We start from the raw sequence: 23786 nt of genomic DNA on the forward strand, positions 1-23786 counted from the left end.
ACTCCGTAATCATTATTTCCTGGCCCTCTAGGCCCAAACCCACCCGTACCTAAATTCACTGACAGGCCCCACCGACTCCTGCCCTTGCCGCTCTACGCACCTAAGCCCTCATTCCCTCTCTGTCCTCCTTAATGTGGTCTCTGTCCTTCCATGGTCCCTGTCCTCCTGATGTCCTCTTCCTCCTCCCAATGGACCTATTGCCATGGTCTGTGTCGTCTATGCCCATTCTTCCCTCTCTGGGCAATTTGGTATGCACATTGCAGCACACGGCTTCTCGCCTGACTGGTTGTAGGCAGCAGGGCTCCCTCCCCCTCTCCCTGCCGCCGGAGTAAGGCTGGTCCCCCTCCCCCATTCATTCATGATTTCCTTCCCATTCATGCAGTTCCCTCCGATGCTCTGCGCATGCGCACCCCCCTTCCAGGGCCTGGACAGATTCTTATGAATGAACTGTGACGTCAATGGCGGGGGCTGCGGGAGAGTCACGTGACGCCTGAGCCTGGTATATGAGCTGCCGGAGCTCCCCTTGGTGCTGAAATCAGCAGAGACAGTCAGAGGAGAGTGAGAACAGAGCCACAGAGCAGGAGCATAGTTTGCAAGGTAAGGAGAAAGGTACGGAACCCGAGAGAGTCAAGTACAACCCCATGTGTAGAGTGCGAGAGTGAGACACAGCCTGAGATAGAGTGTGAGACCATCTGGAAGATTCCCACAGACTCCGCGGGGTCCGGTGCAAAGCGTGAGAGAAAGGTACGGACTGAGAGTACAGGTACTGAGGTCAGGCACACCCCACAGAACGGCAGGAGCACAGGGTGCAAAGTCAGGGCAGAGGCACAGAGCCCGTGTGTGGTGCCTCAGGGCACCGCCAGGTACACAGCGCGGGTTCGGAGTCGAGGTGAGGAGCATCCCGGTACACAGTGCGTGTGTGTGCGGGGGGGGGGGTAGAGAAGTAAGAGGGTAGGTAGGGGAGATAGGGGGCTTGAAGGGGGAAGACGGGGAGATGCGGGTGGGGCCAGGGACAGAACACAGGTGCAGCGCCTGGTACACAGTGTAGATGCAAAGTGTAGGTTCGGAACCCAGGAATGGCACCCCGGCTCAGCAGGGGGCGGGCGGGGCAAGGGACGACACAGAGACACAGAGTCATGAGTCTGGTAGTGCGCCCAAGCGGATAACTCGGGTACACAGGCACTAGGGGGAAGGGGGTGGCGGGTAGGCGAGGTAGGGGGAAGTGTAGAGAACACAGACGCAGTGCATGATTCATAATGTGGATGCAGAGTCCAGGCATAGCTATCTGATACTGAACAGCTAGGGACAAAACACAGGTGTGCAGTGCCTAGAAGAGATACAAAGTCTAGGTAGGGAAGCCAGTGCCGTGCCCCGGTACAGAGCTGGGGTGGGCGGATCAAGGGACACAAATATATACAGTGAAGGTACAGAGGTTAGGTACTGAGCATAGGTACGCAACTCGGGGACAGAGATGAGGCGGGGGTGGGTGTGGCAGAGAAAACACAGGGACAGCGTCTGGGGCAGTGCGCAGTTACAGGTCTAGGTTCGGAGCGCAAGCTTGTCTCTCGGTCGGTACAGGGATCTGGTGGCACAGGTGCATGTCTTGGTACGGTGCCCAAGTACGTCACCCAGGTACAGAGATGAGGAGGGGCGGGAACAGAGGCATAGGTACAGGTGTAGTTACGGAGCCCAAGTATGTCACTCGGGGACAGAGATGAAGGTGGGGCGGCAGAGAGAAACCGGGCACGTTGTCTCTGACAGTGCGCAGGTACAGAGTCCTGCTTTGGGGCACAGGCATCGACCTCCATCAGAGCCGGGACCCGGATCAGACCTCAGGTACAGTCACTGACCCACAGTCCGGAGGAGCCAGGGGCAGCGAAAGAAGCGCCGAGGTACAGAGCCAGAACATGAACAGTGTGAGAGCACCGCGCACCGAGGCGGAGAGAGTCCGTAACAGAAGAAACATACGAAAGAAGGCGCGAAAGCAGCCTACAGACCCCGCACAACGAGACAGAACCCGCATACTGAGACAGCTACCGAGGCAGCACACAGAGACGCCGCACAGAGCTCGCACACCGAGACAGAGCCCGCACACAGAGACGCCGCACAGAGCTCGCACATGGAGACAAGATACAGATAAACTGTACAGATACAGAGCCCTGTTATAGGTAGAGAGACAATGTACAGAGCTCTGGTCTAGATACACAGACAATGTACAGAGCTCTGGTCTAGATACACAGACAATGTACAGAGCTCTGGTCTAGATACACAGACAATGTACAGAGCTCTGGTCTAGATACACAGACAATGTACAGAGCTCTGGTCTAGATACACAGACAATGTACAGAGCTCTAGTCTAGATACACAGACAATGTACAGAGCTCTAGTCTAGATACACAGACAATGCACAGAGCTCTAGTCTAGATACACAGACAATGCACAGAGCCCCGGTCTAGGTACAGGGACAACGTACAGAGCGCTGGTCGAGGTAGAAGACAATATACAGAGCCGTGGTCTAGCTACTGAGACGATGTACAGAGCCCGAGACAGATCCCGCACATACAAGGTACAGCAGCTAGAACTGGGACAGATCCTGCTCATACAAGGTACGCAAACATAACCCGGGACAGATACTGCAGGCACAAGGTACAGCAGACAGAACCGGGACAGACCCTGCTCGTACAAGGTACGCAGAGCTAACCCGGGACAGATCCCGCACGTACAAGGTACACAGACAGAACCCGGGACAGATCCTGCTCGTACAAGGTACACAGACAGAACCCGGGACAGATCCTGCTCGTACAAGGTACACAGACAGAACCCGGGACAGATCCTGCTCGTACAAGGTATGCAGACAGAACCCCGGACAGATACTGCACGTACAAGGCACGCAGAGCGAAGGCGGGACAGATCCTGCAGTACAGAGCGAGCGATCCAGCTGCAAAGGAAGAGAGCCGGAGGAAACACCAGTCTCAGAAACTCCATCAGAGCCCTAGCGCATAACCGGAGAGCCGGTACCATCAGAGCCCGAGAAAGGATGCAAGCAGAGCCCGAGGAGTGCCTGGGCATCCCGGGAGAACCATTACCAGCAGAGCCTGAGATTGAGAAAGGATGCTGGCAGAGCCCGAGCGGTGCCTGTCACATCCCAGCAGAGCCAGCACCTCCCAGAGCCCGAGAAAGGATGCTGGCAGAGCCCGAGCGGTGCCTGTCACATCCCAGCAGAACCCGTACCATCAGAGCCTGAGAAAGGATGCTGGCAGAGCCCGAGGAGTGCCTATCACACCCCGGCAAAGCCAGTACCACCAGAGCCTGAGAAAGGATGCTGGCAGAGCCCGAGGAGTGCCTAGCACATCCCGGCAAAGCCAGTACCACCAGAGCCTGAGAAAGGATGCTGGTAGAGTCCGAGGAGTGCCTAGCACATCCCGGCAGAGCCAGTACCACCAGAGCCTGAGAAAGGATGCTGGTAGAGTCCGAGGAGTGCCTAGCACATCCCGGCAAAGCCAGTACCACCAGAGCCTGAGAAAGGATGCTGGTAGAGTCCGAGGAGTGCCTAGCACATCCCGGCAGAGCCAGCACCTCCCAGAGCCCGAGAAAGGATGCTGGCAGAGCCCGAGGAGTGCCTATGGCATCCCGAGAGAGCCAGCGCGTCCCAGAGCACGAACAAGGATGCACGACAGTGCCGGCTGAAAGCACCAAAGCCCTGGGACAAAAGCAATGATCTACGGTGTTAAACGAGCCGCAGTGCCTGGACTGAGTGTCCAGAATGCGAGCCCGCCAGACACACCGGAGTCACGCTGGAGCCCGAGCGCGTCACGCTGGAGCCCAGGTGCGTCACCCTACATCCATGGGGGTCTGAGATCAGAGTGTCGAGGAACGAGCTTGTTCTGGTTGTATCCTTTCAATCACTAAATGGACGGGGGTTGCAAGTGCTGACTGTGCCCTGACAATCACTAGGTGTATTACTTCCTGCTGTACGGTTTGCTGTTATACAGTACACGATGTTACTGCTGGATTGAACACTGCGTCGTACCAAGGGCGTGACAGTGTCAGTGTTCGCAACGTTGGGTACCGTCTGCTCCGTAGTAAGGGCTTTCGCAACAGCTTGAGGATGTGCATTGCTCTATAAAGTGAGCTTGCACTGTGGTGCATCAGTGTTTGAAGTTGAGCATTGCTCTCTATAAAGTGAGCGTGCACTGGGGTGCATCAGTGTTTGAGGTTGAGCATCGCTCGCTATAAAGAGAGCTTGCACTGGGGTGCATCAGTGTTTGAGGTTGAGCATCGCTCGCTATAAAGAGAGCTTGCACTGGGGTGCATCAGTGTTTGAGGTTGAGCATCGCTCGCTATAAAGAGAGCTTGCACTGGGGTGCATCAGTGTTTGAGGTTGAGCATCGCTCGCTATAAAGAGAGCTTGCACTGGGGTGCATCAGTGTTTGAGGTTGAGCATCGCTCGCTATAAAGAGAGCTTGCACGAGGGTGCATCAGTGTTTGAGGTTGAGCATCGCTCGCTATAAAGAGAGCTTGCACTGGGGTGCATCAGTGTTTGAGGTTGGGCATCGCTCGCTATAAAGAGAGCTTGTACTGGGTGCATCAGTGTTTGAGGATGAGTGTTGATGTTCGGCATCGCTTGCTATAAAGAGAGCTTGCACAGGGGTGCATCAGTGTTTGAGGTTGGGCTTCGCTCACTTATAAGAGAGCTTGCACTGGGGTGCATCAGTGTTTGAGGTTGGGCTTCGCTCGCTATAAAGAGAGCTTGCACTGGGGTGCATCAGTTTTCGAGGTTGGGCATTGCTCGCTATGAAGAGAGCTTGTACTGGGTGCATCAGTGTTTGAGGTTGGGTGTTGATGTTCAGCATCGCTTGCTATAAAGAGAGCTTGCACTGGGGTGCATCAGTGTTTGAGGTTGGGCTTCGCTCGCTATAAAGAGAGCTTGCACTGGGGTGCATCAGTGTTTGAGGTTGGGCATCGCTCTCTATAAAGTGAGCTTGCACTGTGGTGCATCAGTGTTTGAGGTTGGGCATCACCCGCTATACAGAGAGCTTGCACTGGGGTGCATCAGTGTTTGAGGTTGGGCATCGCTCGCTATAAAGAGAGCTTGCACTGGGGTGCATCCGTGTTTGAGATTGGGCATCACTCGCTATAAAGAGAGCTTGCAAAGGGGTGCATCAGTGTTTGAGGTTGAGCATCGCTCGCTATAAAGAGAGCTTGCACTGGGGTGCATCAGTGTTTGAGGTTGGGCATCACTCGCTATAAAGTGAGCTTGCACTGGGGTGCATCAGTTTTCGAGGTTGGGCATCACTCACTATGAGGAGAGCTTGCGCTGGGGTGCATCAGTGTTTGAGGTTGGGCATCTCTCGCTATAAAGAGAGCTTGTACTGGGTGCATCACTGTTTGAGGTTGGGTGTTGATGTTCGGCATCACTTGCTATAAAGAGAGCTTGCACTGGGGTGCATCAGTGTTTGAGGTTGGGCATCGCTCGCTATAAAGAGAGCTTGCACTGGAGGGATTATTGCAGGAGCTTTTACTGTAGTTGTATTTGGGTGGGAGGTTGGGTATTGTACACTATAAGGTCTATTGCAAGAGCTTGTCCTGGGGACTTATTAGTATATGAGGGTGGGTATTGCTATGAGGGGCTGCTGCAAGAGCTTGAACTGGAGGTTTGTTAGTGTATGATGGTGGGTATTGCTATGAGATGTTGTTGCAAGAGCTTGGACCGGAGGTCTATTAGTATATGAGGGTGGGTATTGCTATGAGAGGTTGTTGCAAGAACTTGCTTGTACTGGAGGTCTATTAGTGTATGAGGGTGGGTATTGCTATGAGAGGTTGTTGCAAGAACTTGCTTGTACTGGAGGTCTAATAGTGTATGAGGGTGGGTATTGCTATGAGGGGTTGTTGCAAGAGCTTGTGCTGGATGTCTATTAGTGTATGAGGGTGCGTGTTGCTATGAGGGGCCATATCAAGAGCTTGTACTGGAGGTCTATTAGTGTATGAGGGTGGGTGTCGCGCTGTGGGGCCATTTCATGAACGTGTGCTGGGAGAATTGGTGTATAAGGTTGGATATTACTCACCATGAGGGACTATTTTAATAGTTTGTTCTGGGGTTGTATAGATGCGTGAGGTTGAATATTGTGTGCTATAAAGGACTATTTCAGGACAGGAGATTGTACTGTGGTGTATTCATGTGTGAGGTTGTGTATTGCTCGCTATAAGAGGTTATTTATTTCTAGAGCTTGTACAGGGATATATTTGTGAATGGGGTTGGGTATTGCTCGCTCTAGGGGCTATCGGAGGAGGTTGTACTGTGGTGTACTATTGTGTGAGACTGGATATCCCACGCTATGAGGGGCTATGACAAGAGCTTGTACTGAGGGTGTATTGATGTGTGGGAATGGGTATCATTCATTGTAAACAGCAACTGCAAGCGGTTGTACTGGGATTGCATTGGTGCATGAGGTTGGATATTAATTATTCGAAGTGGCTTTTGCAGGAACTTGTACTGAGGTGCACTTCTATGTGAGGTTGGGTATTGAAGGTGATGTTGGGTCTTGCCCATCTTAAGATGCTATTGAAAGCCAGTACTGGGCTGTATTAGTGTAAGATGTTGGGTATCTGTCTAAGGGGCGACTGCAATAGGTTTAATTTGCTTTGTATTGGTGCATGAGTCAGCGTATTGCTCACTATAAGAAGCTGTTCCAACAGGTTGTACTGGGGGTATATTAGCGTATCAGATTGATTACTGCTCATCACAAGCGCTTATTTATTACAAGAGGGTGTACAAGGGGTCTATTAGCGTATCAGGTGGGGCCTTTTTCATCACAAGAGGTTATTTATTATAAGAGGTTGTACTGGGGGTGTATTAGCATATCAGATGGGGTATTGATCTTCACAAGTGGATATTTATTACAAGAGGTTGTACTTGGGGTGCATTAGCGTATCAGATGGGGTATGGCTCATCACAAGAGGTAATTTATTACAAGAGGCTGTACTGGGGGTATATTAGCGTATCAGATGGGGTATTGATCTTCACATTAGGTTATTTATTACAAGAGGTTGTACTGGGGGTGTATTGGCCTATCATATGGGGGCATTGATCTCCACATTAGGTTATTTATTACAAAAGTTTGTGCTCAAGGTGTATTAGCATATCAGATGGGGTATTGATCTTCACATTAGGTTATTTATTACAAGAGGTTGTACTTGGGGATCATTAGCGTATCAGATGAGGTATTGCTCATCACAAGAGGTAATTTATTACAAGAGGTTGTACTGGGGGTATATTAGCATATCAGATGGGTTATTGCTCTTCACATTAGGTTATTTATTACAAGAGGTTGTACTGAGGGTGTATTGGCGTATCAGATGAGGTATTGATCTTCACATTAGGTTATTTTTTACAAGAGGTTGTACTGGGGGTGTATTAGCGTATCAGATGGGGTATTGATCTTCACATTAGGTTATTTGATACAAGAGGTTGTACTGGGGTTTATAAGCTTATCAGATGGTGTATTGATCTTCACATGAGGTTATTTATTTATTAGAAGAGGTTGTAATGGGGGTATATTAGTGTATCAAGTGGGGCACTGATCTTCACATGAGGTTATATATTTATTACAAGAGGTTGTACTGGGGGTGTATTAGCGTATCAGGTGGGGTATTGATCTTCACAAATGTGGTTATTTATTTTAAGAGTTTATTTGGGGGGGTGTATTAGCATTTCAGATTGGGTATTCATCTTCACAAGAGATTATTTCAAGACGTTGTACTGGGGGTGTATTTGCATTTTAGAGTAGGTATTGCTCTTCACAAGAGATAATTTATTACAGGAGGTTGTACTGGGGGTGTATTAGCGTATCATATGAAGGATTGCTCATCACAATAGGTTATTTATTACAAGATTCTGTACTCAGGGTGTACCGGTTTGTGAGTCTGAATGTTACTTACTATAAGGCGCTCTTGCAAAAACTTGTACTGGGCGTGTATTAGTATATGAGGCTGGGTATTGCTCAATAGAAGACGTCATTGATAGTTTGCGTACTGTTTAGTATTAGAAGGGAGGATGTTTATTTCTTAGGGTATAAGGTTGGATTTTATTTTTATTCAGTAGAAGCAACTATGTCTGGAGTGTGCGCTGTTCCATACGTGGTATTTGATGCTGTTTTAGTTTGTGTTGAGATCAGATAATGCTCAAACGAGGAGTATTTGCTGAGGTGAAGAGCAGATGTGTGAGGGTGGCTGGAAGCTGAGGTGGGGGGTGGAGTGTTGGCTCACTATTGATTTTTTGTTTCAATGCAGTTGAGTGGAATATGCAACATTTGATATGTATTTTCCTACGGAGTGTACGTTGACTATCTTTTAATGCTCACAGTTGACAGTAAGAGAGTGTGGTGCTGTCTGGTGCTGGGTGCATAGGTTGTTCCTTGTTAGGAATATTCTGTGGCTGTCGGGGGAGGGATACGTTGCCTTATGTTGAGTGTATTATCACCCCGGTGCTGTGGGTTTGGATTTTCTGCTGTTGTGTAATATGTTGTAAAGAGAGATGTGTTGCAGATTGCTGAGGTAGTAGATTCCTGCAATATTATATCGTGCCTTTTGTTGGCGGGTGAATTATTTGTCTTGTAGGTAAACATTTTCTGATGTGGGGTGTCTGTGTTCCCTATGTTGTCTGGTGTTAGAGTATGTGTTGCTTTGTGCAGTGGCATGTGTTGTCCATTGGTGCATCTAGATATGTCTGATACTGAGAATATCATTTAATATAAGCAGTATTTGTGACCCCGAACCGACACAACATGTTCTGCAGTGTTGGGGGTAGTATCGTTTGCTGCTATGTTGCCCGGTGTCCGGTGTCTGCATTGCTTAGTATTAGCACATATGCTTCCTGGCATTGAGAGCTGTGTCATCTTTGGTTCTGATTGTGTTTTTTTTATGGTATGTGTTTACTTTGCAAGTGCAAGTTTTGTGCAGTGTCGGGTACAAGTTCAGAGTTGAGATATGCACTTGGTGTTGACATGGGGACTGCCCAACTTTGCTGTATTTGATGCTCTGTTGGCTTATGAGCTGTCAATTAGGTGTTGGTCTTGTCAGGCATTGTGGATTCATCTTATTTTTTGGAGGGTAGTTTGGTTAGTGTTGTGTATGTCTTGTGCCCCACCGAAGAGTGAATTACAACTGCCGGCTAAATACAAATATCATTTTTGAGCCTGTCTCTCATGTTTACTCCTCCATCCCACTGGTAGAAGTGGTAACCCAAGACTAGATTAAAAACATTACTCTGGTCACTTACTCTCAAAGTCAAACTGTTTCCTTCAGGGGGTCATAACGAAAACAACACTGCCAAAAATGCAAGGGTTTGACATTGTATATACATGAAACAATAATATTATTTGTGTTGGGTTGGTGTGCACTGTTTACTGGTTGAGTATAAATACTGCCTGATGTTGCAGGTTTATATTGAACAGCTTTTGGGTGGCTGTTATCCAATGTTGTGTTCAGTGTGCCCAGTGTTGTAGTATGTACTGTTTCATGCTCCTGTACGTGTTGCTTGGTGTTGGGGATGGTGCAGGTGTAATGTACAGTGTATGGGTATGAACTACAATGATTTCCCTGTGTCAGGTGTCTTGTGGTGTGTGTTGGGGCAAGTTGTGGCTGACATTGGGTAATGTGAATCTTGGTTTAGGGATGGTACGCCCAATGCTGTTTATTGTCCACTGTTCTTAGAGGTTGATGCATGTGTTGCTTGGTATTGAAGTACGATTTGCTTGGTGCCAGAGAATTCGTTTTTTGCCGTTTGTTCTTTTATGTTTGGAGGATGTGCTGATGATTGTTGAATTTGTGTGTATACTGTCTTGTGTTGGGGTGTGGGTTGCATGGTGCTCAGAATGTGTGTTGAGGTATATGCTGCTTGGTGCTTAGTGTTAGAGTTGTTGTCTAACGTTGGGGATATTTGCTGCCTTGTATTGAGTTATGCATTGCTGTATTGGGGACTTCGGGGGAATGGCATTGGGAATGTGTTATGTCCTATACATTGGTCGTGGGTTGCACGGTATCAAGTTGAGTGACAACTTCTTTTTGGGGTGGGTTGTGCACAGTATTGAAGTGTTTGTTACATGACAACATGCCATGTAATGCCCATTGCTGTAGTTTGTGTTGGTCTTATTTTAATAAGAGGCTTTGTCCTTTGTTTTTGGGTCATGAGTTGCATACTGATGGAGGAGATGGGAAACAGCGTTTACAACGCAACTTTTACAATGAAGTACCTTTACGACGCAACCATTACAATGCAACTTTTACAAAGACTTGCGCTGGGGGGCGCTCTAGGATAGGGAATAGTTTTAATTTACTATCCAACACCTTCCCTACTATCCACGGGGACTGGAGTTGGAATAGTAAATTAAACTATTCACTATCCAGCGCCCCCCAACGCAAGTCGTTGTAACGACTTGCTTTGTAAAACTTGCGTCATAAAGGCATGCATTGTAAAAGCATACGTTGTAACAACGTACATCCGAAGAGATTGTTGCCAGGTGTTGGGGTATTTAATTCTTGATGTTGGGTGGTATGTGATGTCTGGCGTTAGAGGGGTGATGACTATTTTCTGGCATGAGGATGTATGTTGGACAGTGGTAGGATATACTTTGCCAGAAGTTGCGTATATATGATGCCTGGTGTTAGGGATATACGTTGCTAGGTTTTGGTGGTATGATTTTGTGGTGTGGGGCACAAATTGGTGTGTGTTGGGCATGTTTTCATTCAACAATGAAATATATGATGCCTAGCATTAAGGTGTGGCATGCCTAATAGTGTGGATATGTGTTTTCTTCAGGCGGGTTATTTGTTAGTTGTGTTGATTAAAGGAGTTGTTTGTTGAGAAAACTGTTTTGGGGATGGGGTTATATTGCCATGAGTTGTGGTATATGTCACATGATATTGGTGGAGTTTCCTGCCTGTTAATGGGGCACTGCATTCCCTTATTTTCGGGGGGGTGGTGTTGGAGTAACTGTTGCCTGTTTTGATGGGGGAAGATGTGGTGCCTGGTGCAAGGTCTTTGCCGTCTGGTTTGGAGTGGGTTTTGTCTAAAATTGATGTGTTTGTTGTTGTAATAGGAACTGTCTGGGTTGAGGTTGTGAGTTACCTTGTGTTGAACATGTGTTGTTGAATGTGGGTGCTGTATACACAACCAGTGATGGTGTATATGCTTTCCTCTTTTAGACAATAGTTACCTTAGGTGATGACATATATTACCCAACATTGACTGTGAATTGCCTGGTGTCGCGCACATATTGTCTGGTGGTGTTGACATATGTTGTCTAGTGTTGGGGATATGTGTTATTTGGAGTTTGGGTATATAATGTGTAGTATTTGTTGCCTGGTGTTGGATACGGGCCGATTGGTGCCCTCCAGTTTTGGGGGAATTCCTGTTGTGTGTATGCATCCGTCTGTGTAGGGAAACATCACTTACAACGAAACTTTTACAACGCACTACCATTACAACGCGGTCATTACAACGAAAACTATTACAACGCATTGCGCTGGGGGGTGCTCTAGGATAGGGAATAGGTTAATTTACTATCCAATAACCTTCCCGAGTGTCCACGGGGACTGGAGTTGGAATAGTAAATTAAACTATTCACTATCCAGCACCCAAAAGCGCTATGCGTTGTAATGGTATGTGATGTAAAAACCGCGTTGTAAAGGCAGGCGTTGTAATAGCCTGCGTTGTAACGTCATACATCCGTCTGTGTAGGGGCTATTTCCTGTATAGTGTGTCATGCTAAGTGGTGCATGGTTTTGGGTGGGTGTATTACTCTATGTTGTTGGGGATTGTTATATGTAGTTGGGTTACATTTCTGTCTGTGTGGTGCCCATTGTTGGATGTTTGCACTTCCAAATCAATCAATCAATCAATCAATCAATCAATCAATCACGGTTTGTAAAGTGTAGCTACTCACCCGTGAGGGTCTCAAGACGCTGGGCAGGTGTAAAGGGTGTGTAGTGCCTTAGGTTGTTCATTTCTCGAAGTGGGGCACCTGTTGCCTACTGCAGGCGTGGCATGGGGCTTTGCTTTCTGTGGTACTATCTAATGCTAAGTATCTCGGTATGTTTTGCCTGTTGTTGCGGCTTTTGAGAACATATGTTACTAGAACTTATTGGTATGTTTGCCTTGATTGATTTATTTGGTAGAAGAATATGTCTTTGTTGCTGCTGTGGCTTATGTTACTCATTGATTATGGTACATGCAGCTTTACTTTAGAGGCATGCGTTGCCTGCTACTGAGTGTGCGTCACTCGGTTTCGGTGTATGTGTGGTTCAAGCTGAAGGTGTTTGTTGAGTGGTATTGTGGGTATGTGGGGAATATGTGCTGGTTAATGGTGGAATATGTGCTGCTGGGGTTTTTTGTAGTTTTTTTGTCTGTTTTTTGGTGGTGTTTACATGGTATTGGGAGAAGGCGTTGTCTGGTATGTGTTGTATGTGTTCTGGGTTGTCAGGTGTTTCAGAATGTGCCTCCAAGAGACCAGACGAGGGTAGTATGCAGTGAATGTGCTATGATGATGATGTTAGGGTGTTTTACCTGGTCAGCACCGAGTGCATTGCTTAGTAATTTGGGTATGTGGTGTACTGTTTACATTGCCTGCTACTTTGGGTCTTGTATTTTGGTATGTGTTACTAATGTTGTGGCACGTATGACTTTCTTGGTACCATAGTGTGTTGCGTGGCACAGGAATGTGGGTTGCATGGTCTTGGAAGGAGGTGCCGCCTGGGTTGTGTTTTCCATTGTTGGATATATGTTGCTTAGTGTGTTTGTTATGTGATGCTCTCGGGTGTGTTACCTGCTTTTGCAGACATATGTTGTCTGGTGTTGCGGTTGCTCGTTTCATGCTGCTATTTTGGGCATGTGTTATTTTGTGCTGCCCAGTGCGAGTACATGTTGCTTGATGTTCACGGGATTGCTGCGTGCTGTTGATGTTGGGATTTGTGTTGCCTTGCCTTCGATGTCTTGCTACACGGTGCTGAGAAGGCTGCTTTTCTAGGTGTTGCGTGCTTCAAGAGCGCTGCCGCTTGGTCGGCACCTTCCCACGGGCGCGCAATAAGTTAAAACTGCGCTGGGGCAACGTCCTTCTCTGCAGCTCCCACGCAAGTGAGGGCGCCCTTGGGAGAGATGGACCATTCACGCACACGGTCAAGAAAGTGTGGGCCCCCCTTGAAGAGATGCGCCTCTCGCGCACACGGTCAAGTAGGTGAGGGCCCCACTTGAAGAGATGCGCCTCTCGCGCACACATTCAAGCAGGTGAGGGGCCCACTTGAAGAGATGTGCCTCTAGCGCACACAGGGAGCGAGTGAGGGGCCCCATTGGAAGAGAGGGCAACTTGCGTACAAGGTCACGCAAGTGAAGGCCCCCCTTGGAAAAGATGCGCCTCTCGCGCACACGGTCAAGCAGGTGTGGGGCCCCCTCGAAGAGATGCGCCTATCGCGCACACGGTCAAGCAGGTGTGGGGCCCCTTCGAAGAGATGCGCCTCTCGCGCACACGGTCAAGCAGGTGAGGGCCTCATTGAAAGAGATGCTCCTCTCGCGCACACAGTCAAGCAGTTGAGGGGCCCCGTGAAAGAGATGGGCCACTCGCGTGCCCATTCCTCATGAAGAGCGCAGCCATGCTGTGCCAGTGATCGCATGGACATAGGGAGGGGGGGGGGGAGGGTGTCGCATCCCTAACTTATAAGCCCTCCGCCCCTTCCCCAGAACACCTTCGCATCTTCCTCGCACTAAAGAGAAAGGGACTCTGCCATTCCCCAGTCTTCAGTTTCTGGCTACCCTAACCCTAGCCCCCCCCCCTTCCGTCCCCCCCCTCCTCTCTGTTCTTCTAACTTCTCCAGTCCTGTATCCGTTGCTCAGCCGGCGGCTTCCGGCGTCCACCGTCCGCAGATCTCCCCCCCCCTCCAATCGATTGTCCACAAAGTGCAGTTCCCAGCCACACCCTCCTTTCCGCCTCTCGGCAGCCCCCGGACCTTCCAAGCCTTGCTGTTCTCTATCAGCCTCTTCTACTCAGCCTCATCTTCTGTCTCGGTCTACAGACCTTTTTATTGGTGTCAATATCAGTAAGATGGGCAGAAATTGCCAAGGATCACTAAACTTGCCGTAGCTTTCTTCAGAACAGGTGTGACCATAGAAAACACCTGGTCTACTGTGCTCAGTTCTGAAGGAGACCTCTGGTACATTTTGATCATTTCTGAAGACCAAACCTGGTGCATTGTACTTGGTTATAGTGGTCAAAGTAGTAATACGTTATGATGTGCATTTCTGCTTGTCACACAGGTACCATTGCCACTTCTGACAGGCACAGCCAGAGGCCACTTCTGGAGCACTGTGCCCTGTTTCAGATAACAAGCAGTAGTATCCTGTCCAGTTTTGGAGGTCATACCACCATTATGATGTACAGTTGGTTCTAGGGGAAGAGTGTTCACAGCTGGAGCATTGCCTCCACTTCTCATTATCACATCTGCAGCACTTTGCACAATTCTGAAGCTCAAATCTGGAGTACTGGGTCCCATTTTGGAGGCCCAGTTAGGAGACCATGTGCAGTTATTAATGCCACATGTGAAGCTTTGCATTCTAGTCTGGATGCCACTCTGGGAGGGTTATGTCCAGTTTTAGAGATCCAGGCCGGAGCACTGGATCACGTTCTAGATCCACAACTGTAATACTCTGTCCAGAAATATGGATAACACCGAGAGCATTGTGTGCAGACCCTGAGGCCACACCTAAAGCATTGTGTGCACACCCTGAGGTAACACAGAGAGCATGGTCTGCACTCCCTAAGGCCACACCGAGAGCATTGTGTGCACACCCTAAGGCCACACCGAGAGCATTGTGTGCACACCCTAAGGCCACACCGAGAGCATTGTGTGCACACCCTGAGGCAGCACAGAGAGCATTGTCTGCACTCCCTAAGGCCACACCGAGAGCATTGTGTGCACGCCCTGAGGTAACACAGAGAGCATGGTCTGCACTCCCTAGGGCCACACCCGAGAGCATTGTGTGCACGCCCTGAGGTAACACAGAGAGCATGGTCTGCACTCCCTGGGGCCACACCCGAGAGCATTGTGTGCACACCCTGAGGCACCACAGAGAGCATTGTCTGCACTCCCTAAGGCCACACCGAGAGCATTGTGTGCACACCCTAAGGCCACACCGAGAGCATTGTGTGCATACCCTGAGGCCACACAGAGAGCATTGTGTGCATACCCTGAGGCAACACAGAGCATTGTGTGCACACCCTGAGGCCCCACCGAGAGCATTGTCTGCACTCCCTAAGGCCACACCGAGAGCATTGTGTGCACGCCCTGAGGTAACACAGAGAGCATGGTCTGCACTCCCTAAGGCCACACCCGAGAGCATTGTGTGCACACCCTGAGGCCACACAGGGCATTGTGTGCATACCCTGAGGCCACACCGAGAGCATTGTGTGCACACCCTGAGGCCACACCGAGAGCATTGTGTGCACACCCTGAGGCCCCACAGAGAGCATTGTCTGCACTCCCTAAGGCCACACACAAGAGCATTGTGTGCACGCCCTGAGGTAACACAGAGAGCATTGACTGCACTCCCTAAGGCCACACCCGAGAGCATTGTGTGCACACCCTGAGGCCCCACAGAGAGCATTGTGTGCACACCCTGAGGCCACACCGAGAGCATTGTGTGCACACCCTGAGGCCACACCTAGAGCATTGTGTGCACACCCTGAGACAACACCCGAGAGCATTGTGTGCACGCCCTGAGGTAACATAGCGAGCATTGACTGCACACCCTAAGGCTACACCGAGAGCATTGTGTGCACGCCCTGAGGCCACACAGAGAGCATTGTGTGCACACCCTAAGGCCACACCGAGAGCATTGTGTGCACGCCCTGAGGCATCACAGAGAGCATTGTCTGCACTCCCTAAGGCCACACCGAGAGCATTGTGTGCACGCCCTGAGGTAACACAGAGAGCATGGTCTGCACTCCCTAAGGCCACACCCGAGAGCATTGTGTGCACGCCCTGAGGTAACACAGAGAGCATTGACTGCACTCCCTAAGGCCACACCCGAGAGCATTGTGTGCACACCCTGAGGCCACACAGAGCATTGGCTGCACTCCCTAAGGCCACACCGAGAGCATTGTGTGCACACCCTGAGGCCACACAGAGCATTGTCTGCACTCCCTAAGGCCCCACCGAGAGCATTGTGTGCACGCCCTGAGGCCCCACAGAGAGCATTGTGTGCACACCCTGAGGCCACACCTATAGCATTGTGTGCACACCCTGGGGCCCCACAGAGAGCATTGTCTGCACTCCCTAAGGCCACACCTATAGCATTGTGTGCACACCCTGGGGCCCCACAGAGAGCATTGTCTGCACTCCCTAAGGCCACACCGAGAGCATTGTGTGCACACCCTGAGGCCACACAGAGCATTGTGTGCACGCCCTGAGGCCCCACAGAGAGCATAGTCTGCACTCCCTAAGGCCACACCCGAGAGCATTGTGTGCACACCCTGAGGCCACACCGAGAGCATTGTGTGCACACCCTAAGGCCACACCGAGAGCATTGTGTGCACGCCCTGAGGCCACACAGAGAGCATTGTGTGCCCGCCCTGAGGCCACACAGAGAGCATTATGTGCACACCCTGAGGCCACACCTAGAGCATTGTGTGCACACCCTGAGACAACACCCGAGAGCATTGTGTGCACACCCTGAGGCCACACCCGAGAGCCTTGTGTGAACGCCCTGAGGTAACACAGAGAGCATGGTCTGCACTCCCTGAGGCCACACCCGAGAGCATTGTGTGCACGCCCTGAGGTAACACCGAGAGCATTGTCCGCACGCCCTAAGGCCACACCCGAGAGCATTGTGTGCACGCCCTGAGGTAACATAGAGAGCATTGTGTGCACGCCCTGAGGTAACATAGAGAGCATTGTGTGCACGCCCTGAGGCCACACCCGAGAGCATTGTGTGCACACCCTGAGGCCACACCTAGAGCATTGTGTGCACACCCTGAGACAACACCCGAGAGCATTGTGTGCACGCCCTGAGGTAACATAGCGAGCATTGACTGCACACCCTAAGGCCACACCGAGAGCATTGTGTGCACGCCCTGAGGCCACACAGAGAGCATTGTGTGCACACCCTGAGGCCACACCGAGAGCATTGTGTGCACGCCCTGAGGCCACACAGAGAGCATTGTGTGCACACCCTGAGGCCACACAGAGAGCATTGTGTGCACACCCTGAGGCCACACCTAGAGCATTGTGTGCACACCCTGAGACAACACCCGAGAGCATTGTGTGCACACCCTGAGGCCACACAGAGAACATTGTCTGCACGCCCTAAGGCCACACCTAGAGTATTGTGGCCAGTTTTGGAATTCTAACGTGTAGAAATGTGTCTAGGCCTGCAGGTCACAGCAGGAGTACTGTGTCCAGTTTGGAAGGACGCATTTGGAGCATAGTGCCCATTTCTTAAAGGTGCACCTGTAGTAGTGTCCAGTTATGGACATCACACTCGGATCATTGTCTTCATATGTGGAAGTCACACCTGTAGTATTCTATCTAGCTCTGCATGGCACACCAAACTTACAGTTCACAGTTCTGGCGGCCACACGTGGATCACCATGCCCACATCTGGAGTTCACATCTGGCTTGAACCCTGTCCTGGGGAAGCACTTCTTAATCACGGCCTCGTGTTTTTGAGATTGCATCTGCAGACTATTGTGTCCAGTTTGTCCATGGAGGGGGTACTTATAAAACAACCACCAGCTGCAACAGCGACGAAAATTCATTCGAAGCCACCCTTGACAAATCAGACACAATGACAGCAGTGAGATAATAGAGATCAGGTTAAAAGCAATATAGGACCTGTGGTGTCGATAGGAGGCAAGTGGTTTGAAATAAATTATATATATTAGAACAACCTCCGCTATAGGAGCTTTGGAATACAAACACGTCAGAAGGATAAGAAGTGGGTGCTTGGGAAGAACAGAGGAGGGCACTGAAGAGAATATATCAGAGGGGGAAATGTGAAAAAAGATAAGCGTCAAGAGGTTTCAGAAGCTAAACGAGAGGTGAGGGGGCAGAGACATACGTGGATTGGGAGTGTGAAGGGCAAAGAATAACAGGAGGTAAACTAGAGAAAAGGAGGCATAGAGACTAGGTGACAGAGAGTGGCAGGGAGACACAGGGAGTGAATATATACTGTATAGGTTAAGCTTCCAAGCAAAGCCACGCATTAAATGCAAAGCAACAAGCTCCCAACAGATACACACACAAGTATTACAAGTTTGCAACACACCTACATAAGGCAGTTCAGTAGGGGGGCAAGTTTAAATCACACACAATATATGAAGTTACATTTTCTTGCGCTTAAAACACAGATCCAAATATGTAAATACAATTTGACAAGTTTCCAACACATACCCATTTAAGCAATTCAAAGAGGCAAGCTTTCAATACACTCACATATGTAATCCAACAAGGACAAGTTTAAAGGACACATCTAACTAGGTCATTTATTGGCGCACGACTTGAAACAAAGACACGTGCAATGGGAGAAGCTTAGACACATACCCACGTTAAGTAATTCAATGAAGAGAGCTTTCGACACACAGCCACTTGTGACTCAATGTAATCATCTTTCTGCATCAAATACACCACCCCTTGGGAATGGAGGATAAAAAGCTTCAAAAACACACACATTTTAGGGCTTCGACTTCTGGTTGGGATCCTACTATAGGTTCCCACTTCCAAATTCCCTTATTTATTTGTTAGTGTTGACTGGTTATATTGGTAATTCTTTAAGCATGATTCACCCTATACTGCAAGTGATTTTACTGCTTAGTATATGCTTGTTCTAATTACTGTTCAATTTTCCTTCCAGGAAGGGCATTAAAGAGATGATTTGGGCAACATATCTCCAACGAGCCGCCCTGATCCTCTCCATCATCCTCTTGCAGGAGTGCTATCTCCATGCCGCACCACTGGGAGAGGAAAAACACGAAGAGCTCCTGCCCAAAGCCCAACACAAAGAGTTACTCAAAGCTCAGGACCGTGAGATCAATTTGGAAGCCCCTCTAGAGGGCAAAAGTCATCAAGAAAAAGAGGTGCAAACTAGGTCACTCTCAAACTACCAGACCAAGGCATCCCCCAGCGATGATGACGATGAGCTCTTCAAAGACATAGATCCTAAGACTCTTGCTGCCGTACTACTTCAGGCTCTAAACATTGACCAAGACAAGCCTCAAGACACGTCTGACAAACGTGACAATATCTTTGAGCAGTATGAGAACAACTTTGCAGCACAGGATGAACCCAAAGTTGACGACGATACAATGACAGAGAAGGTCCAGAGCAGAACACGAAGTTCCAGCCTGGAATCACAGAAGCAGCCAGTGAACAAACAGGCTAGCAAGGCTTGGAAGGAAGAGGAAAAGACCGAAGACACCGATATCAACTCTGATGATTTGGAGAACCTGAAGTCCATGCTGCAGGAGCTCCAGAAATACAGCACAGCTGCCAAGAGAGAGAGGTCCAACGAGATTGACACATACAACAACCAGGAAAGAGAGAAAGACTATGACAGGGACCAAAACAACATCTTAAAAGAGCTAGAAGACTTCCAACGGATGCTAGATGAACAAGAGCCAGAGAAAAAAAACATCAAAGAAAAAAGGAGATCATACACCAAAGAGAGAGTAGAAGAGAAAAAGTATGTGCGAGAATATGAAAACCTGGATGATGGCAGGAGGCAACCAGATGGAAAGACAGATGATGATAAGATTGCAGACATAGCCTCCAACCTGCTGTTGCAGTACCTTCTCAAGGGAGAAGACAACACAGACCAAGACAATAATGGTAAGGAGGAGGCAGAGACATTTGTAGACGAGACTAAGAAGAACAACCTGATATTTGACGATGATGGTAGGAACGATATTGATGATGCCACTTCAGAATATGGCCTGGGGGAGCAAGACAATGCTGCTGAGGACAAGAGATCCAATGAGGAGGATGACGACATGGATCCCCAGACCATCGATAAACTCATTGAGATCTCCAGCAAGCTCCACCTGCCCGCTGATGATGTCATAGACATTATCAATGATGTTGAGAAGAAGAAAAAAGATTCTTCAGAAAGGGACGATCCTAGGCACAACAGGGCCCACAAGGAGAGGGTGAGGACCATTTCATCCAGGCACGAAGCCCCCCAGCCAATGTACTACCCACCTTATCACAAGAAGGAACACAACAAACACCACATGAAGGAGGAAGGAGTCTGGAACAACAATGTACTGGGGAACGACCTAGAGTATGAAGACACGCCCATTGCCTTGCCCAGAAGGTACAGAGATAAGCAAAACACCTACTCCAACTACATCAAGCCCCGGGCTTTCCAGAAGCCCCATCAATACTACTACAACCCTCCAGGTTCCTTGATGCAGAGAGAAGACTACTACGACGACAGCCAGGACAAGGAGGAAGAGCTAGAAAACTACATTGAGAAGATCCTTCTGAAACACCCCGAGGTGTTCCAGTAAAAGTGCGAGGAACTCCCTTTCACCTTGCCATGACCACTCATCTAAGTGTGTAAACATGTTCAAATTACGCATGAACTGGGAAGACAAAATGCAACATATTACAAATGCCTCCCCAGGGGTCGAATGTCAAGACAGGGCGTGCCCCTTTCATAGGGGGAGAACTGTCACAGCAACAACTTGAATCCATGTAGGATGGAGAAGGACTTCTGTCCAAATACCACATCTGCACTCAACCTAAAGACTTGGTAATTCGACATGTCAGGAGTGATCCACATGCATATTACCCCCCCGCCCCCATTCATTGACGTAGTCTACACCCTTTTAAACATTACTAAAAGTCTAATTTCACAGAGAAAATACAAATTCGTTAAGATCTGTAGGCCACCACCAGTGACCTCTCTGAAAATGTTGTATTGCAGAACACAGCAACATAAAACCTGTATTAAAATGGGTCAGTTCAACACATTTCATCAGAATGGTACGCCATCTCCCTTTAACTCCACGATCTTGAAAAACAGAAATAATTGGAAAGGAAATTGTATTTTTGTTTCAGTAAACCCTGCATCCCAGAGTCATCTCTTTCAAAAGAACTACAGAAGGTCACCAGTGTGTAAAAAAGAATATGGACATTTGATTTTAACCAAGAATGCGCTCCGATATAGGGAAAACGACTACTTGTTCACAAAGATTTATTGAGATTATTATTATTATTATTTTTTTATGTACTCGCATCCTTATTCCAATATCCCAACTTAGGGAAATGTTGTCAAAGCATAGGAGCATGGTCTAAAGAACAGAATGTACATACTATGTCCAATGAGCATCAGCATACATCTTGAATATGTGAAAGAATAATTAGGGAGATGCAACTGTATTTGACATACATTACTTTTACACTTTGGAAAATTTCCACTAAAGGACTGGTGTCCATTGTGATCTACCAAATGCACCCAAAAGAGCACAACATAACAGTGATTAAGCTACACAAAGAGTGAAGACCAGAGGCAGATTTCTGGGGCACATTCATCGACGATGTATTTTAAGGTTCATTGGTGACATTTGTCCAAATTGCATTAGTCCATATGAATTTCAGGAATCCATTTTTGCCCTTTGCAAACGGATATGTAGCCCGATGCTTGACTAGATATCAATGTATCAAAAACCTCACTATAAACATCAATCATGTTTAATACTAAATAGCTCCTATGTTTATTTACACAGGGGTGTACTCTACAAATCGCATTTTTAAGCACATCCTACAATAGTGCATAGAACGAATCTCTGAAGAGAAAGGTGCCAAACGTCTCCAATATATATATATATATATATACACATATATACATACATATATATATTTATTTGGATGACAATTCAAAGCAAATTTGCCAACATTCGCTAGTTCACCTAGCATCTGATGCAGTAAAAAGCCAATCACTGTACTCGCACATGGTAAGAACGTTGTCGATCAACCCAAACAGACCATGACAAATCCCTCTGGTATTTGTCTGTGCTTCACCTTAGAGCAAAGCACTGTTCGGGGTGATCTTATGCACAGACAGGCAGCCAATTTCCTGATCTTTCTGGCTAAACCAGAACTGTTCTTCTATAGAACTCTGGTATCACTGGTGAAATGCTCCAGCCTATACTGCCTTAGAAGACAAGAAGAGCCCCTCCACTCCTGTGACATGGTTGAACAATGCCGGTGACATGCAGATCCTGCTAAATATTGTGAAGTGCCGCAGTTACATGAGTTATCTTTGTACCCGTGGGTAGGCCTAGGCATGCTGCTCAGTGTCGATCGCTGTATACAATCCATGACATCCAAAGACCACACAATGTCGAAAGAATCCACCAGCATTTCCAGCAAAAAAAATAAAAAAAGAAATAAAAATATATAAAACATTCCACAAAAACAGTCCGGATCCACGGAGAATGTCTGCAGAGACCATGCAAGATTTGTGCAAAGGGTGCTGCACGTGTCCCTCCAGCTCTGCCAGTTTCTTGCTTCGTGAAGTTTGACTCATGTATAACCAGTTTCCTTGTCCTGAACCGTTGTTGTACTTAATAAAATATTGTTTGCCTGTTGTAAATAGCACGTGAATTACTAGTTTTGCTAAGAAATAAAAGCAACTATTTTATTAAGAGTTACTCTTGTTATTTACATAGGACAGCTTGCGGTATGGGCAACAGTTCCAATGTTATGTTATGTTATGTTATGTTATAGTTATTTATTGAGCGCACAGCTGCTCCAGCAAAGGAGCGTCCTGGCGCCAGACAAGGTAGAACATAACACCACTAAAACAAGAACAAGAAGAAAGAAAAAAAAGGAACGACTATGGGGCAGAATTAAAACAGGAAGGTTTTAATGGCCTTACGAAACTGCAGGAGATCCTCCAACAAACGGATCTCAACCGGGAGAGAGTTCCGGATAGCATGACATGGGGGGTGGGACGGACAGTGCTACAGTAACCCATATGATGAGGTAGCAGTCTAGAAATGCCCGCTGTGCATATTTACGGATAAATATTCCTGACCTAGGACTATGTGCAAAGCGAAGGGTCTTGATAAAGTATGATCCTGACCAATAAGACACTTCCCATACATATTGCGGATGATAATCTTGTTCAGATATATTTCAACCCCCTTGAGGGATAAACTCACCCTGACCAAGACAACTCCTCAACAACAATTGATTGGTTGGTATCATCCTGACAGTGACAGACCTACACGGTTATTATACTGTAACATCCTGTCAAATTGGACCACTCCACCAATGACCGGACACAATCATACTTTCTAATGAAATACCACCACAAGTGAAAAGCTGGGGTCAAACTGACCAATAAGACAGCTCCCAGCAGTGCTGACAATACCATCCTCTCCAATAAGACAACTCCACCAAGTGATAGTTGGGCAGCATCCTTTCTGACAAGACACCTCCACGTGTGATGGCTGGGTGTGACATTTCCAGTTATGCTTGGGTATCAATCTGATCCATGACACCTGTCAACATGATGGGTGAGAGAGCATCCTGTCCAAACAGACTCCTTCCCCAATAGTGGTTTTGTATCATCCTATCCACTAACAAGTGCTTGACCTTATCTGTCCCATACACTATTTTTACCAGATGATGGCTGATGAACGTCCTGTCCAATATCAGGTCTCCCCAAGTAATGAATGGGTATCATTTTATCCAATCAGGTACAGCTTCCAAGTGACGTCGGGGAATCATGGTCT

General features: G+C 48.1%; 1 protein-coding gene across 1 annotated transcript; it reads left to right on the forward strand.

Moving 5' to 3' along the window:
- The first annotated feature begins 542 nt into the window (after nt 1–542).
- On the forward strand, nt 543–22691 carry VGF (VGF nerve growth factor inducible). The gene is made up of 2 exons (XM_078669188.1): nt 543–597; nt 18896–22691. Exon 2 carries the CDS (start codon nt 18912–18914, stop codon nt 20547–20549), a length of 1638 nt encoding a protein of 545 aa, XP_078525314.1. The 5' UTR covers nt 543–597; nt 18896–18911; the 3' UTR covers nt 20550–22691.
- Nucleotides 22692–23786: the final 1095 nt, after the last annotated feature.

Source organism: Lissotriton helveticus, chromosome 12, assembly GCF_964261635.1.
Source record: "Lissotriton helveticus chromosome 12, aLisHel1.1, whole genome shotgun sequence".
NCBI classification, from domain to species: domain Eukaryota; kingdom Metazoa; phylum Chordata; class Amphibia; order Caudata; family Salamandridae; genus Lissotriton; species Lissotriton helveticus.

Bases quoted from the DNA above. Each gene is read 5' to 3' on its own strand.
- VGF (XM_078669188.1), top strand. From the start codon at position 18,912: ATGATTTGGGCAACATATCTCCAACGAGCCGCCCTGATCCTCTCCATC.